The following is an 18,665-nucleotide window of genomic DNA, read 5'->3' as shown; positions in this document are numbered from 1 at the left end:
AAATACAAAAGCAGGTTGATACAAGGACAACACCTGCCGACAGCAAGGTAAAAAACAGTCACTTGCTGGTCACGGTTTGCCGCCGACTGTAGAGAAGCCCGACGAAAGCGAGGTTTAAATAACCGCAGATGGACGTGACTTCAGGGGTGTTGACTTCAGCGACATCGGTGGCGGCAAAGAGCCGACTAGAAGCGTCCCAGGCAGCAGGTCAGCATTCCGCATGCGCCGATGTGTATTCCAAGACGAAGAAGCCTTTGCAGACAGCAGATCCTTCCACATGCTGATAGGGATGCAGCCTCGTAACCTGCCAACAGCAAGGTAAAAAACTGTCACTTGCTGGTCACGGTTTGCCGCCGACTGCCAACGACGCCGACTGGGAGTGCTTAGCGCGTGCTCGACCTCCGCTGTGGATCGGCACGGCATTGCCCCAGCTTCGGGACCGGCCAACGTTTGGGGAGTGCTTAACGCCTACTTTGCTTCACCTCCGCCCCTGGTCGGGCGGTATAGCACTAACTTCGGGATCGGCCAACGTATGGGGAGTGCTTACCGCGTGCTTCACCTCCGCCGCCAGTCGGACCGGCATTGCTCCAGCTTTGGGGGCAGCCTTAGTATGTGCAGTGCTTAACGCCTGCTTTGCTTCTCCTACGTCGTGGGTCGGGCGGTATTGCACTATCTTCGGGATTGGCCAATGTATGGGGAGCGCTTAATGCGTACTTCACCTTCGCCGCTGGTCGGGCGGTATTGCTGTACCTTCAGGATCGGCCAACGTATGGGGAGTGCTTAAAGCTCTTTGCTTCACCACCGTCGCGGCTCGGGCGATATTGCACCGTCTTCGGGATCGGCCAACGTATGGGGAGTGCTTAACACCTGCTTTGCTTCACCTCCACCGCGGGTCGGGCTCTATTACACTAACTTCGGGATCGGACAACGTATGGGGAGTGCTGAACGCATGCTTCATCTCCGCTGCGGGTCGGGCCGGCTGGCTAGAAACGCTGAACTTCGGAAGCGATCATTCCGCTATCGTTCGTAACTAAGCAAGCCGGGAGTTCAGTAGTGCCTGCGAAGAGAATACATCATGGCTGAAAGCAATGTTAACGGTTCTGCTCCCATGTTGGCTGAAGGCGGACGGGACGGCTGTGCTTTTTATATAGTTAATAGGCGATGTCACCGACGAACATGAGGGAGCCTGAGGTTATTTGCACAGATGCATTCATGTCGACGAAGAGCGCAGCATCTAAGGTCCAAACCGACAGGACCGGCTGGAAATGCTAAACATCGGAGGCAATGATTTTGTTATGATTATTACCAAAGCAAGCCAACAGTTGAGTAGCGCCTGCGAAGAGAAAACATACTGTTTGAGAACAATGTTAACCGTACTGTTCCCCTGCCTACTGAATGCGGACGGGACAGCCGGGCTTCTTGTATAGTTAACAGGCGATGTCACCAACAAACGTGAGGGAGTTCAAGGGATGGTTTTCGCATATAGAGTCATGTCGATGAAGGTCGCAGCATCCAAGGTGGAAACGGACAGGACATCCTGGAAGCGTTGAACATCTAAGAGAATAATGTCGTTCGTTATGGTTATTAACGAAGCAAGTCAGAACACGAGTAGCGCCTTCGAAGAGTAAAACATAGTGGTTGAGAGCATGCCCGTGGTATTGCTCCCGTGTCCACTCCACATATGCAAGGTGTATCAGCTATCATGCACCAAGATTTAATTATATTCAGACCCCACGTAGCTGGATTGAACCAATGTAATTTTGTTTGCCGTCGCATGTAGGTGCTCAGATTAGTTCGCTTCATATAGCACAATAACACAATTAGTCCTAAATATTTATGGAACTTCTCAAATACTAAGATTAGATACAATTGTGAATGATAAAATTGTGAGCAACATCCCAGTGCAGCTTTCCGTTGTTCTTTACGGGCTACATAAAAACGTTTTTCTGAGCATGAAAGACGCCAGCGAATAGATGCAAAGGGCCTCGGCCAGCCAGTCTCACGGCACTAATCAACAGTAAAATACTGCATAGTTTATGCAAATTTACCAAACCAGAAAGGCAATTCTGTTCAAATGTATAGCTCAAAGATATGTCAAACACGAGTTGCGCTACAGATAGCGCTACACAGCGAAATTTACGAACCGCTAATTAATTTTCCGGCTACAGAGGGGTCTAAGACAAGGCGCTGCAATATAAAGCCAACAAATATGCTAGTGTGTTGTTATGCCGTATGCAGAAAAGAAGGCAAAGAACATTCAAAATTCGCCCAGCGTGCGCCGCTCCTGCACGTATCAGAGATTTCTCGAATGTTATCAATGGTTCTTTTTCCTGTCTGTTGTCACCGAACCTAGTGCAATCTGATTTCATGCATGCGCGACACGAATGGTGTAGAACTTTCTGGAAGCCAGGCGGGCACCAGCAATTACTCTGGAACCTTCGATGACTGATGTATAAAAGCCAACGCGCTTGACCCGCTGATCAGATTTTCGACGATCGCTGGCTGTGTTGGCTTAGTTTTGCTGCTTTCTTCACCGTCACTACTACGTGACATTTCGGGGGAGGGGGGGTAGTAGTGTATTCATGGACCGAACGCCCACGCAAAGCCGCGACCGACGGCAGAAGCCCGAGAATAACACCAACGTCGCCGTAGACCAGCGAGCTAGCCGCAGGCTGCAAGGAGTGCCCCTGTAGCACAGACTTCTGCCTGATACGACCAGGAAGACCATGGCCAGCTCAACAACCACAATGGCAGCCCCAGCGTCACCCGCCGTGGTTAAGCGGGCCAGAGAACCCCCTACTTTTCGTGCAGTTACATCGGAGAATCAGGAAACCTGGCTCGAAACATTCGAAGGGATCTCGACCTTCAGCAACTGCACCTTTGAGGATAAGCTACACCATGATTACTTCTTGGAATATGCCACGATGACTTCGTTCGAGAACCGAGAGTTCACCCTTACCAACGTGGGAGCTGTTCCGCAGTAACTTCCTGACGACCTTGACGAGAGTTCCATCGTACGTCTTCAAAGAAAGCGCATGCGCGAAGTGATAGTACCCACTCCACTGGGGCACCACTTCGTCGCGCCGCGAAAGGGTTTCAATTTCAAGAAAAAGATTTCAATGCAATCCAGCATGGGGGAGTACCAGGACAAATGCAAGAGGACGAAGATTAGCAAGCATGGCCTACAATTATGGCCTTACTCTCCTGAATGATGGCTGCCCCACCTTTCTTCAAAGCGTGACATACGGCAGCTGCCTCGACCTTGCCTTCGTCTCCAACTCTCTCACCAGATGTGTGAAGTGGTTTCCAGATTTTTAGACACATGGGAGTGATCAGATTCACAACTATCTGAACATCAAAGGCTTGTCGTCTAGATCTGGTCCACGGAATACTACTCGGACGATTCAATGGGCCAACTTCAAATCTCATATGGAAGATTCCTGCCGCGAGGGCCTACCCTGTGGGTTAGAGCAAACATTTGAAAATCCGATAAAAAGCGCCTCTCGCATGATGACGATCTCTTGCACGCGAAAGGACTTCGACATGGAATTAGAGCGAATTCGAGCACTTCATCGCCGGGCGGAAGGTCGATATCGGCGTACAAAATCAATCCGTGACCTTAGGGCAGCCAGGAGGATGCAAAAAAAGATTCAGCAATCATATGAACAGATTAGCGTGGGAACGTTGGGGAACGGTTTGCCAGACACTAGACCCCCGCAAGCCGCTGTCTCACATTTGGGAAATGGTGCAAGGTCTGCGTTGCCTTCCGGAGCAGCGTTTTCCATTCAAGGCACTCGCGCTTTTCCAAGGGCGGCAAGACATCGATCTCGTACATGACTTTTGTGCGCCGATCGCAGACCAAGTGACTCGTTCAGATCCTCCAGCCCGAGGTGACGTTCCCCATTTCCGTGATTGCCGCATGGACCTTCCTTTTGCAATGGAGGAGCTCGAGGCGGCACTAGGTCTCTGCAGGCGCTCTTCATCTCCGGGTCCAGGTGGTATATCATACCGAGCCTTGTGCTATCTCGGAAGATCCGCACGGATAGAATTGTTGAGTCATTACAACTCCTCATGTCAGGAGGGAAATGTTCCTGACGAATGGAAAGTAAGTCGCCTGGTGCCATTCTTGAAGCAGGGCAAATATCCACTACAGCTCACCTCTTACCGCCATATAGCGCTGGCCAGCTGTGTAGGCAAGATAATGGAACAGATGATCCTTGGCCGTCTGGAATGGTACCTTGAACACTACAAGATTTATCCAAATTCCATGGCTGGTTTCCGACGTGACCGCTCTTCCATCGACAATGTAGTTGATCACGTTTCATAGGTCCAGTACGAAAGGCCCCGTAAGCGTTTATCTCCAGCTTCATTCTTAGATTTGAAAGGGGCATACGATAACGTATTACATGAGGACATTCTCGACGCTCTTGCGATGGTTGGGCTTGGTGGTCAAGTCTTTTTGTGGATTGCAAGTTACCTATCTGCAAGATCATTCTTTGTGTTAACTGACGATGGTCCAACTACGCGACGCTATACAAGCAGGGGCGTTCCTCAAGGCGTTGCTCTCAGCATGACACTATTCAACCTCGCTCTTGTTGGACTTGCTGAATACTTGCCAACTAACATCAACATTTCAATATACGCAGACGACATCTATGACTGGACTTCGGCAGTGACATGTCCTGAGATACGTGCACGGCTTCAAAGAGCGGTAACTTTGACAGCGAGCTATTTGTATAAACAAGGTCTCAGCATATCACCATAAAAATGCGCACTAGTGGTATTTACTCACAAACCAGTGACGTCTTATGTCATCTGAATCAATGGGCGGACCATTTTCTATGTCAGAACCCACAGATTGCTTGGCGTAATTATTGACCGAGACCTCTGTTGGAGCCCGCACGTGACCTACATGAAACGGCGTCTGACAGCAACTTCCCAGTTGTTCAAATACTTGACAGGAAAGACGTGGGGGATGTCAGTAGACGCAATGCTGAAACTCTACAGGGCTCTCTTTCTCGGTTTTTTAAGATGTAGTCTACCTGCACTGAACAACACCTGCAAGACAAATATTCGTGTTCTACAGGCAGCAGAAGCTCAAGAACTCAGAGAATGCCTTGGTTTGCGCAGATGCACATCAACAGGTAACTATTGCGATTACTCGGGACCATCCAATGCAAGCTCACATTACGTTGGAAGCCCTGAGAACGCGCATCAGACATTTTGCACGTGCCCCCTGTCACCACCTTGCAACACTACCTTCAGACAGGCAGCAAACATCATTCTCTAAAACTATCGTCAAGTACAACGACAAACTTCCCTCGGGCTTCAGCGCTGCATCTAAACCATCGATACCGCCTTGGTGTCTTATGAGGCCCATAGCACATCTCAGTTTATCAGGAATCCGGAAAAAGTCTGAGCTATCGTCGCCTGTGCTGACACAACTGTCTCTGCTTCTTCTGCAGAGAGGTACGCGGACAGCGTATATATTTATAGTGATGGCTCCACAAATATCCAGTGTTCGTCCGGTTCTGTGGTTGTCCCAGCAAGAGCTATTACCATCAGCTTTAGGACTGACCACCCAACGACATCGACATCTGCGGAACTAGCTGCTCTTCGCGCTGCACTTTATTTCGTTAATCGGGAATCACCTCGACAATGGTCAATATTCAGTGACTCAAAGGCAGCCCTACAATCTGTGCTATCAGCTCTGCGTCACGGGCCATTCTAACAGTTCATATTCGATATTAGATGCCTACTCCGTACATCGCATGAGAAAGGACATCACGTGACGTTTCAGTGGCTGCCACGTCACTGCGGCGTCATAGCAAACGAAGACGCCGATAATGCCACTCGGGCAGCTCTTGAAGACACACAGGAAGAGGCCATACCACTTTCAAGGTCCGACGCAGCCAGCAGACTTCGCGTGCTTGCACAGGAGATCACGCTCTCTCTATGGTGCACACCAAGCAGGCAGACCAACCGGAGCAATCGTCAATACCACCTGCCCTCTTTCATGCATCTCTGTATGCCAACTGGACTCCGCCGAAGAGAGGCCACTCTGCTTTATCGCTTATGGCAAGGGGTGGTATTCGCGAAATGTTACTCATTTCGCATTGGAATGGCCGACAACGCACTCTGCAATGCCTGTCTTTGCGAGGGGACGCTAGACACATTCTGTGCGGCTGTCCTGAATATAATATTCAGAGAGTGTCCATGGCGTTCGTTTTAGCGCGCCTTGACAATAGACCATTGTAAGTTGAAATGGTTTTCACATATCGCCGACAGAAGACATCGCAGCTGAAGGCGACGAAGAGATTACGGTTCTTGAAAAAGGCAGGCTTGGACAAGCGGCTGTGACAGTGATGTCGCGTACCAAGAGTGACGGACTGTAACTGATGATGTGTGTGCTGTGGTATGTGCTCTCTCTCTGTCTTCCCCATCTTTCATCCCCCATCACGTTGCCATGTGTAGGGTAGCAAACCGGTTGTGCTAAACTGGTTAACCTCCCTGCCTTTCCTTCTCCACTTTTTCCTTCTTTCCTTCCTTCACGAAAGTTGTTCCAAAAGAAAGGGCCGAAATTCTGCTGGAAACCCGAGGGCAACTACCCAATTTCAATTCAGTCAATTCAGCCTTTATTTTTCTCTTGGACAGAGAAGGAGACAGGACTAAAAGCTCGTAAGCTTGACAGAGGTCCTGCCCCCTTTATCAACTTGGCAGTACAGCACACAGGAAGCGATTTTCAATTTTCCAAATAAACACTGAAAAAAAAATAACAAAACACTTTTTTAAAAGCAGCGCTATGCATTGCAGCACAAACATAGGCTTTAGAAAAACAAATAACAGGTCTTTGGGAGGCGAAAAAAAAACAGGTATAGCTTTAAACAGAGTGCAATATCACGTAATTCTGCTAACAAAGAATCGCTTAATATCATCACTTGAATGCTAAAAGTTGTCCAACAATTCTTTCTTTAATTTATTTAATAATACTGGAAGAGTATAAGAAAGAGACTTCTCGGTATAATATGCCCTAGGTGTCGGCACTAACCAGATTTTTTTATGTCTAGTCAGCAGGATGTACGTGTTCGTCTCAAGTTCAACCAGTTCTGATATAATGTTCATCACTTCGTGAGGAGCGTTTATAGATCATGAAAAGTGTACAATAGTATAAACTATAGATTGGCAGAATTTCATATTTTAAATACAAGTCGTGTGGGGGAACGATAAGGAAGACCAGCAATGCACCTTACAGCTCAACATTGCTTGGCACTCTTTGGCCATGACTAGCCCTTGTGCCATAACACACGGCACATCATCATCATCATCATCGTCATCATCATCATCATCATCACCACCACCTTACAGCTCTTTTTTGAAGAAAGTGAAGCTTTGATAAATTCGTTACACCCATAGTGCCCCAAACGGTACAACAATATTGCGAGAGAGAGAGAGAGAGAGAACTAATGAGTTGTATAGCAATTACCTAACCTTGACAGGAAGACTACCACGTAGCCGCAACATAACACCTGCAGCTGAAGACACTTTTGATCTAATATAGTCAATATGATCATTCCAAGTGAAATGCTTTGTATGTATAACGCCAAGGATTTTAACAGAATGTACTATTTCAACAGTATCATAGCTTAAGAACATGTTCAACGGCCTAGAAATTATCTTTCCTTTTAGAAAGTAGAATATTAGTTTTGTCTTTTTAGAATTAAGCTTCAAACAATTGAATTTTCCTCATGTATTTAATGCATTCAGTGTTCTAATTGCTTTCTCTTCAATGTCAGTTTCTGATCTCCCGGATATGAACACCAAAGTGCCGTCAGCGTAGGATACAATCTTACCATCAGTTAAACATTGCACAATATCGTTTATATAGATTAAACATAAGAGCGGTCCCAAAATACTTCGTTGAGGGACTCCTGCACCAATATTTTGTATTGAAGGCAACACAATTTTAAAGCCTACATATTGTGTTCTGCTCGACAAATAAGATTTCATAAGGTCTTCCTCGGACACGATAGTTTTCCAGTTCATGCTGTAAAATTGTGTGGTTTATCAAGTCAAAAGCCTTAGTAAAATATATATATATGCCTGCACCTATTTCCTTATTTTGAAACATATCTATTATGATTTCTTTTTGAGTCAGTGATGCTGTTTCAGTGGATCGATTCTTTCGAAACCCGTGCTGAAAGTTAAGGAACAGGTTATGTTTTTCAAAGAAAGATATTACCCTACCATGCATTAATTTTTCTATAACCTTCGAGAACACTGGCAGTATAGAAATTGGACGATAGTTACTAATAAAATTCTTGTCGCCCCTTTTAAAGACCGGTATCATTCGAGCCATTTGCAGTGCCTTTGGAAATACAGCGTTCGATAATATGAAATTGTAAATGTGAGTAACAGCGGGGCATATTAAGTGAAGAACAGGTTTAATGGGCGCTATTTGGAGACCAGAGACCAATATTTAATACTACTTATGCACGAGAAAACTTCTGTGTAGTTCGGGGGGCGCAAAGAAAAGGGATGACGGACAGCTGCTCCTCGTCATGGATTCAATGTAATTTTGGCTGCGCTCTACTTCACTTTGAGATGCCTGTAAAATAAAGAAATTGTTGAAGGCGTCAGCTAAACAGGTCCGATTAATTCGTTTTCCTTCATGCTGAAAGTTTTCGGAAGTATCACGGTTGTTTTGTTGCAATAAGCAATTAAGTTTCCGCCAGATTACATCCGATCGCTGTTCATCAGGGCTCCAAAATACATTTGTGAAATGGGCTTCTCGATCCATTTTTAGTTTTGATGTTAGATTATTTTTGTACTTTTTGAATTGCCGAAGCAACTCTTCATCTTATGATTGTACAAACTGTGTGTACAATCGGTTCGCATGCTTGGTCATTTGGCCAAAGTCGGACGTCACCCAGGCTTTCCGTGCCTTTGATGGCGTGGCTGTTTTTCTTAATGGGAAATGTGCGTCATAGATAGCCTTGAATGTAGTGATGAAGTTAAGGTACGCAGTATCACTATTATCTGCCTCGAAAACGTTGTTCCAGGTCTGTTGACCTATGGCAGAATAAAAGGATTCAAGATTTTTTTTTCATTATAGATTGTGTATAAATTATTTGTCTCTTGTGATTAGACCATGATGATGATGAAATGAGACCATCCTCACGGAAGGGATTGCCCGTCTTTTTCGGCACGACGACCGTGAAAAGTCCGAAGAGAAAAAGTCCGCTTCTTGATGCGGGGCGCAAAGCACGAAAGACCTTTTCGCCAGTTTTATCCGCAACCCACGCAAGACCGTAGCTGAGTTCATTATAGAGGCAACGGTGATTGAGAAAACTCTGGAAATGCGCACTAGGCAATATAAGCGCAAGGGCTCCCTCCGGAGTGCGCCATCCAACTACTGGGCTCCGGTGACCTCCAAGAGACCATCAGGGCCATTCTGCGCGAAGAGCTGCGCAAAATGATACCTTCGTCGCAACCTCAGGTGTCTTCGGTCACTGGCATGGTCAAGGACGAACTTGGACACTCACTTGGCGTATCCGAAGTGCAGCCCGAATCGCTGCCTCCCGGGCCGGAAGCGATGACCTACGCCGCCGTCGCTCGCCGTCAAGGTCCCCCTCGGCGCACGCGCCCGAGTCTAGTCACACTGGAATTCTGTCGTCCACAGCCGCCGCCGCCACCACGCCCACCCGTCGCCCAGCGCAGCTACGCGAGGAAGACGGACATTTGGCGAGCTCCTTACCCCTGCCCGCTCTGCTATCAATGCGGTGAAGCGGGCCATGTGCGCCGCCAATGCCGAACAATGCGCCGCGTCCACAGCTTGGAGAGCGCCCTCGTGACATCGCCGACTAGCTCGCCGCCATTCAGTGGAGTCCTCGAAGACCGTCCCATTCGCCGTCACCAAACCGCTACTGTCGCCGCAATGCCAACCACACACCGGCCCAGCCCGGGGCTACTCTGCGAGCCCATATCCGGAAAACTAAAAGCAGCAACCGATGGAGGAGCTGTCGCTGTTCGTCGAACTGACGAATATCCTCTGCCGCCGACGAAGACGCCGAAAATCTTGTCTCGACAACATAAGAACGAGACACCGCCATTCCTACGAAGTGTGGAAGGAAAGAATATGCAGACGAAAGACGACCGGACGACGCTGCGTACCAGCCACAAGTTAACTGGACGCTGCCGTGATCCGAAGCCAAGGCCTAACTGCAACGCAAGACACAGAACCACCGACCTCGACGTGCTTCTCGACGGCCACGCACAGGCGCCGATTACTCTATCATGAGCGGAGCCATCGTCGACCAGTTGAAGAAAGTTAAGACTGCATGGGAAGACCCTCAAATTCGGGCCGCTGGAATCTACACGGCAAGAATTACCGTTCATGACCGGACTTACCCTGCCACCTTTGTTATCCTCCAAACCTGTTCACAAGACGTCATTCTCCGCATCGACTTCTTGAAACAACATGACGCAATCATCGACGTGAAAATCAAGCAATACCGCTGGAGAGCACTCGTAGTCACCACGCCTTGACTGTGCTCGAAGATCAAGTGAGCATTCTGCATTGCTCCAGCATCGCTATTTCCGTCGGAACCGAAACACCCGCACACGTAGACGGCGTTATCCAGGGCGACCAATGCCTATGGCTCTACCGTGAAATCTGCGTCCCGAGAGGTATCTCTCTACTGTACCGAGGGAAAGCTGAAGTGATGCTGACAAACGTCAGCCAGGATTTCAAGCACATCAACAAGGGCATGAAGATCGCTTACATTGAGGAAATTGTGCAAAGAAGCAAAACGTTTGTCATCTCGGAGTCTGCTACATCAACCCCGACGACCGTTTTTCCCGAACCAGACTTTGGCATAAATCCAACTCTCTCCATGATCAAGCAGCAGCAGCTCAGAAGTCTGCTCCGACGATAGAAAGATGTCATCGAGGATTCAACAAATACCAGTCACAAAGGATCGCATATTAACCTAAGCGTGTACTCGATCACTCCGCCGGAGCCCTTATCGAGTTTCGACGCGAGAACATGAAGCTAGTAGGCAACAAGTAGACGAAGTGCTGCACGGTGACGTAATCCAGCCGTCGAGAAGCCCGTGGGCATAAAAGTACGGAACCTAACGTTTCTGCGACGATTATCGTCGACTGAACAAGACCACAAAGAAGGACGTATGCCCCTTACTACGAATAGACGACGCAATGGATCGCCTCTGCAGCGCTAAATACTTCTCGTGGATGCACCTCAAGTATGGCTACACGCAAATAGAAGACGACGAGAGAGATCGCGAAAAGACCGCCTTCATGACGTCAGACGCCCTCTACGAGTTCAATATTATGCCAATTGGACTGCGCCCGGCGCCTGCAACTTTCCAGCGCGTCACGGACACGGTTTTAACGGAATTGGAGTGGCAGACCAATCTAGATTTTTGTATGACGTCGTCGTCCTCGCCGAAAATTTTGACGATCACCATAGGCAGCTTGCGACAGTACTAGAGGCTATCAAGTCATAAGGGCTCACTCTGAAGCCGGCAAAGTGCGGTTTCGCTTACGATGAGCTTCTGTTCTTAGGCCACGCCATCAACAAATCTGGACTCCACCCCAGCCACCCGCAGAACACAGCTGACATCGCAAAGTTCCCGCAGTCCATCGACAAGAAGGCAGTGCGTAGATTTTTTGGCACGTGTGCCTACAACAGGCCCTTGATCAAGAAATTTTCACGCATCGCTGACCTGCTGACACATCCAGCTAAATGTAATGTGGAGTTCAAGTGGGAAACGCCACAAGCCCAAGCATTTCGAGAACACAAACGACGGATGCAGTCTCCTCCGGTACTTGCGCACTTCGGCGAGGACGCCTATACCGAAGTCTACACTGACACCAGTAGCCTAGGCCTCGGTGCCGTCCTAGCTAGCTGGTCGCTGTCAAAAGCAGAAGGCAATTATTCTACGACCGAAAAGGAATGCCTCGCAATCATTTGGAATACAGCAGAATTCCGCCCTTATCTATATGGGAGGCCATTCAAAGTCATTAGTGATCATCACGCACTGTGTTGGCTAGTGAACTTAAATGACGCTTCACGACGGCTGGTGGGGTAGAACTCAGACTGCAAGAAGATGACATCACTCTAACGTACAAGTCCGGACGAAAGCACTCTGATGCCTACTGCTTATCTTGCACCCCCATTGACCCGCCGCAGCAAGACGACAAGGATGACGACGGCTTCCTTGGAATAATAAGCCCAGAAGATTTCGCTGAACAGCAACCCCGAGCTAAAAATGCCTCATCGAGCTTTTCGAAGGAAAGACCAGTGTTGTCCCTAGGGGACTTAGGCGAGGAAAGTCTTCGTTTTCCCTTCAAAATAATATACTAGTAAAGAACATTTCACCAGTCCGGGCCAACTACCTTCTTGTTGTTGCCGCATCGCTGCGTCCAGAAATACTTCGCGCCCTACATGACAATCCGACCACAGGGCACCTCGGATTCTCCCGGACGCTATCGAGGATGCAGGAAAAGTATTACTGGCGGCGCCTTACCGCGGACGCCGCCCGTTACGTCAAGACATGCCGAGACTTTCAGCAACGCAAGACACCGCCGACAAGGCCAGCCGGATTACTACAGCCAATCGAGCCTCCTTGCCGACCATTCCAGCAGATCGGGATGGACTTGTTGGGACCCTATCCAACGTCAACATCTGGAATTAAGTGGACCGTCTTGGCGACGGACTACCTCACCCGCTTCGCTGAAACAAAAGCTCTGCCGAAAGGTAGCGCAGTCGAAGTGGCGAAATTCTCCTTCGTGAACATCCTGTTGCAACATTGCGCCCCAGTAGTCTTTATCGCCGACAGAGGAACGGCCTTTACAGGAGAGCTCACCCAAGCCATTCTGCAATACAGCCAGACAAGCCACAGGAGGACAGCTGCCTACCACCCGCAGGCGAGTGCTCTTACGCAGCGCCCGAATAAGACCCTCGCCGACATGTTACCAATGTACGCTAACGTCAAACACAAGACATGGGATGCCGTCCTGCCGTACGTAACCTTCGCTTACAACACGAAGGTGCAAGAAACAGCACAGACCACGCTGTTCAAGCTGGTTTGCGGCAGGAACTAGAGGATGACTCACGACGCCGTGCTGCCGCACGTCACCGACGAAGGGAATCTTGACATCGCCACCTATCTCCAGCGAGCCAGAATAGCCCGACAGCTAGCCCACCTGTGGATCAAGAATCAGCAGAGGACCGACAGCCGACACTACAACCTCCGACGCCGCTACGTCGAACAAAAAATTATGGGGTTTTACGTGCGAAAACCGCTTTCTGATTATGAGGCACGCCGTAGTGGAGGACTCCGGAAGTTTCGACCATCGGGGGTTCTTTAACGTGCACCTAAATCTAAGCACACGAGTGTTTTCACATTTCGCCCCCATCGAAATGCAGCCGCCGGGGCCGGGATTCGATCCCGCGACCTCGTGCTCAGCAGCCCAACACCATAGCCACTGAGCAACCACGGCGGGTCCCGCTACGTCGAGTACCAGGCCGACGAGCGTGCTTGGGTTTGGACCCCGATGCGCTGACGAGGACTCAGTCAAGAACTATTACGCCGCTATCTCGGACCATACAAGATTGTGCGCCGCATTGGCGCACTGAACTATGAGATCGTGCCCGACTGGATTTCGCTGTCACATCGGCGCCGCTTACGACCTGAAATAGCGCTGCTCAAGCGTTTCTACCAGCGCTAACGAACTTTCGGACCTTATAGAGTGGAAATTTGGACTTTCCTTGGACTGTCTTACATTCGAATTTGCTTTTTTAGTTTATTAAGTGTCATTCTTGTTTTTTAGCTCTCCTGTTTGGTTTGCAGCATCAAGACGACACTTCTTAAGAGGGGGGCATTGACACGTGTGCTTGTTTGTCGTGACCGCTTTTCACCGTCTGACAAATCTTATTGCTTAGCGCAGGACATGCCTGCATGTATCGGAAGAACCTCGATTGTTATCAATGGTGATGGTTCGCCTGTCTGTCGACACCGAACCTTGCGCAATCTAATTTTATGCATGCGCGACGCAAATGGTGTAGAACTTTCTGGATGACACGCGGGAACTAGCGATTACTCTGGAACCTACGATGACTGATGTATAACCCCCCCTACCCCCCCCCCCCCCCCTCCAACGTGCTTGAGCCGCTCATCAGTTTTTCGATAATCGCCGACTGTGTTCACCGCTTGGAGTGTAGCCTATTTTTGAGGGCACATGTTCGCCCAATAAAACGCTAGTTTCATCATTCCCAGTTTTGCTGCTTTCTTCACCGTCACTACTACTACACATGACCTCCAATTTTTATTTTCTGTATCCAATAGACTTGGATGAGTGATAGCCAAATCAACGATGGGTTCTCGTAAAATAAAAAGATTCCTAATAATCGTAAATGCAAGATTCACCATTTTTCCTTTTCATAATAATGTAGGACTGCCATACCTCATGCACAGAAGTCCATCTTCCACTTCATTTAGAACTGAGTGCATATTTACTATTTCATTCGATATTCAAAAGTGTTTTCTTTTGAATTTGATTCGATTTAGAAACTTCGTTATTCGGAAATATCTGCCTGTTATATGCAAGCAGCATATTAGCATCTTTGTATAATAGGTACAAATATGCATGTATTAAGGGTAGGTGTACTTTAGAGGAGATATATTGAAGGCATCGAACCGTGATTTCATGTTACCAACGTCCATGACGTCTCTTTTTTTGTTATTGCAGACCCCCATTATGTAGGAATAGCCATGATAACCGAAAGCTGCATCGAAATCTTCTTCTCGGTCATCCTTCTCATTGGTGTAATAAAGGTAAGCAGCAATCTTATTTTTTCACAGTAAGATGACAAAGTGCTTTTTTGCTTACCAATTGACTAACCCACGCTAGCACGGGTCAAAATGACAGAAGGGGCGAAGTGCGTCATTTTGAGCGTACGGCTAAGCAGCCCCATATTAGTGGCGTGGTATTTTGCCGACAAATTAGACTATTTGTTCAGTTTCCATAAATACAAATTGTTATGGCGATGCATACTAGTGGTATGTAATATTCACTGAGTGTCTGGGAGTTCGAAGCCCTGCATTAACAGGCAGAAGTCAGCTCACTTGAATTTTCAGACGCGTACACCACAGGGCCGGAATTTTTCTCTATGAACAAGGGCAACGCTGTATTCCTTCTATTCACTGTCTACACTTACACGAAATATCACGTGGTACGTATAATTTTTTCTGTAGTAAAACTATTGCATAATTAAATTATGGGGTTTTACGTGCCAAAACCACTTTATGATTATGAGGCACGCCGTAGTGGAGGACTCCGGAAATTTCGACCACCTGGGGTTTTTTAACGTGCACCTAAATCTAAGTACACGGGTGTTTTCGCATTATGCCCCCATCGAAATGCGGCCGCCGTGGCCGGGATTCGATCCCGCGACCTCGTGCTAAGCAGCCCAACACCACAGCCACTGAGCAACCACGGCGGGTCAACTATTGCATAATATTCGAAGGCAGCGGCAAACCAACGAAGTTGCACTCAAGCTAATTTTATGGAAAATATCGCCGATTGGAGATTGTTTACACTTTCCCTTCTCTTGTCTAGAGTGGTCCAGATGTACAGAGGGTAAGACATTAAGTGCTGCAATGGCCGGAAAATACACCCAAAGAGCAACGGAAACGGTCCATATGCGGAACGACTCCCTTCGAGCACCGCCAAAATATGTCAGTGTGCCGGAACATACACTGCAGAGGAATTCGCGAAAGGAACACTCCACATGGACGACCGTACCAGAAAGTACCAAAACCTGCCATGATATTTATGCAGTGCAAAGAAAAATAAAACTACGTGGAATGAGCCTCGGCCATTGCTTGAGCTTACAAGTGAGAACAGCACCGCTATCAAATTTGGGGGTGTAAAAGCGCTTTTTGCAGTGCATGGCGGGAGGTCTTGTGGTGCCGTTCTTGGCATTATTGCAGTGCGCCCTAAGCCGCTCATTAAGGCAGCGACTGATTTGCACTATATTACCACGTGAACTCGTTTAGGTTCTACGGGTGAGCGCTTTTACCATCTAAGAAATGTTATCGCTCAGCGCAGGACGCGCCTACATGTATCGGAAGTTTCTAGAACGTTATCGATGTTTGAATCCGCTGTCTGCTGTCACCGAACTTTGTGTAGTCTGATTGCGTGTATGCGCGATGCGAATGGTATACAACTTTCTGGAAGACACCCGAGCACCAGCGATTACTCTGGAACTTTCGATGGTTCATGTATAAAAACTGACGTGCTTGACCCGCTGATCGGATTTCGACGATCGGATTTCGACGATCGCCGACTATGTTCGCCGCTGCTGTCGTTCTTTAAGGGTAGCCTGTTTTGTGGGCACATGGTCGCCCAATAAAAGTTAGTTTCCTCTTTCACACTATTGCTTTTGTGTTCTTTACGGTCACTACCACGTGACATCTGGTGGAGCTGCTTTGCGTTCATGTACCGGACTCCCCAACAAAGCTGTGGTACAAGTTCGAACGCAGAAGACAACACCAAAGTCGCCAAGAACCAGCGAGGTAGCCCCAGGCTGCAATGACTGCCCCCCGAGCACTTTGCCAGAGAGGACCAGAAAAATCATCGCCAAGTCATCCTCAATGGCAGCCCCGGCGTCCCCCATCACGCTACAGCAGCCCAGGGAGCCTCCGACCATCCGCGGTTCAACATTCGAAGATCCGGAAAGCTGGCTTGAGACGTATGAGACGGTCGCTACGTTTAACAACTGGTACAGTGACGACAAGCTACGCCATGTGTTTTTCGCATTGGAAGATGCCGCAAGAACGTGGTTAGAGAATCGAGAAGCCACCTTAACGAAGTGGAGCTGTTCCGCAGCGGCTTCCTGCAGACATTTACAAGCGTCGTGCGAAAACAGCGAGCCCGAGCTCTACTGGACAACCGAGTGCAGCGAGCTAATGAGAACGTTGCCATCTTTACGGAATAAATGAGCAGTCTCTTCCAGCATGCCGACCTGGAAATGCCCGAGCAGAAGAAAGTCCGCCTACTCATGCGTGGTGTGAAGGTAGAACATTCCGGCGGAATGATACGAAGCCCACCGAAGACCGTGGACGAGTTTCTTCGGGAAGCCACCAACATCGAGAAGACACTGGAAATGCCGAACCGAGAATTCAACCGCCGCGCGAGCTCGACAAACTACGCCGGAGTTCAATCACTGGCCACCGATGACCTGCGCGAGACCATAAGAGCGGTCGTGCGGGAGGAACTTCAGAAGCTGTTCCCTTCGTCGCAGACTCAAGTGGCTTCGATTGCCGACGTAGTACGTGAGGAGCTCCAACAATCAGTCGGAGTAGCCCCTGAATCGCCGCAGAGTCAGCCGCAAGCTATGACGTACGCCGCTGAAGCCCGCCGTTACGTTCCCCCTCCGCGCCCGCTGCAGGGCCCAGTGACGCCTCAGTTCCGTCGTCCACCACCGTCGCCGCCAGCACGCCAACCCATCACCCCGCGCAGCATTCCAAGGAAGACCAAAGTCTGGCGCGCTTGTGACCACCACCCGCTCTGTCACCACTGCAGAGAAGCGGGTGACGTCTACCGCCGATGCTCATACCGGGAGATGGGACTGCGAGGGTTCGCCGTTAACGTGCCGCGACCACAGCTTGGCGAACGACCTGGTGATATCGCTGACAACCTCGCCGCCACTCAGTGGAGCCCTCGACAACTGTCCCGCTCTCCGTCACCAAGCCACTAACTGTCGCCGCAGCGTCGTCCATATTGCCACGTGGTGGTGACGTTGAAGAACACAGTAGCAAATACTGTGAGAGACAAAACTAACTTTTATTGGGCGAACCTGTGCCCACAAAAAAAGGCTACACTTATAGCACAACGATAGCGGCGAACACGGTCGGCGATCGTCGTAAATCTGATCAGCGGGTCAAGCGCGTCGGCTTTTAAAAAACAGCCGTCGAATGTTCCAGACTAATCGTTCGGACCCGCGTGCCTTCCACAAAGTTCTACACCATTTGCGGCAGGTGATGAAATCAGATTACATAAGGTTCGGCGACGACAGACAGCGGATAGAAGCATCGATAACTTTCCAGAAACTTCGGATACATGCAGGCGCGTGCCAGGCTGTGCGACTACATTTGTTAGGCGGCGAAACGTGGTTGCCCGATAAAGATAAGTACACGTGTCAATATACTGGCCCAGCCCGGGCCGGTCCGTGAGCCCATATTCAGAAAACTAAAAACAGCAACCGATGGAGGTGCGGTTGCTGTTCGTCGAACTGACGAAGATCCTCCGGCGCCTATGAAGACTCCGAAAAGTCTACCTTGAGGACATAACAACGACACACCGCCGTCCCGATGAAGTCTGGAAGCAAAGAATACGCTGACGAAAGACCACCTGACGACGCCACGTACGAGCCACAGGTAAATGCGACGCAGCCGTGATCCGACGCCAAGACCTAACTGTGATGCAAGACAAAGAACCACCAACCTCGACCTGCTTCTCGGTGGTCACACAGTCACCGCATTAGCGGACACAGGAGCTGACTGCTTCGTCATGAGTAAACCCATGGCTGCCTAGTTAAGAAAGTTAAGACTGTATGGGAAGGCCCTCAAATCCGGACA

General features: G+C 49.0%; 1 protein-coding gene across 3 annotated transcripts in view; it reads left to right on the top strand.

The window, feature by feature from the left end:
• LOC126536194 (uncharacterized) overlaps window positions 1-18,665 on the top strand; it is a 288,621-nt gene that overhangs the window by 126,347 nt on the left and 143,609 nt on the right. For all 3 annotated transcript variants that reach the window (XM_055072985.2, XM_050183085.3, XM_072287425.1), the window contains exon 4: window positions 14,773-14,858. In XM_055072985.2, the coding sequence (XP_054928960.2) occupies window positions 14,773-14,858 (86 nt within the window). The remainder of the gene's footprint in view (window positions 1-14,772; window positions 14,859-18,665) is intronic.

Source organism: Dermacentor andersoni, chromosome 3 (genome assembly GCF_023375885.2).
Source record: "Dermacentor andersoni chromosome 3, qqDerAnde1_hic_scaffold, whole genome shotgun sequence".
In the NCBI taxonomy this organism is placed as follows: Eukaryota; Metazoa; Arthropoda; class Arachnida; order Ixodida; family Ixodidae; genus Dermacentor; species Dermacentor andersoni.
This window is presented reverse-complemented; position numbering and strand designations above follow the sequence as displayed.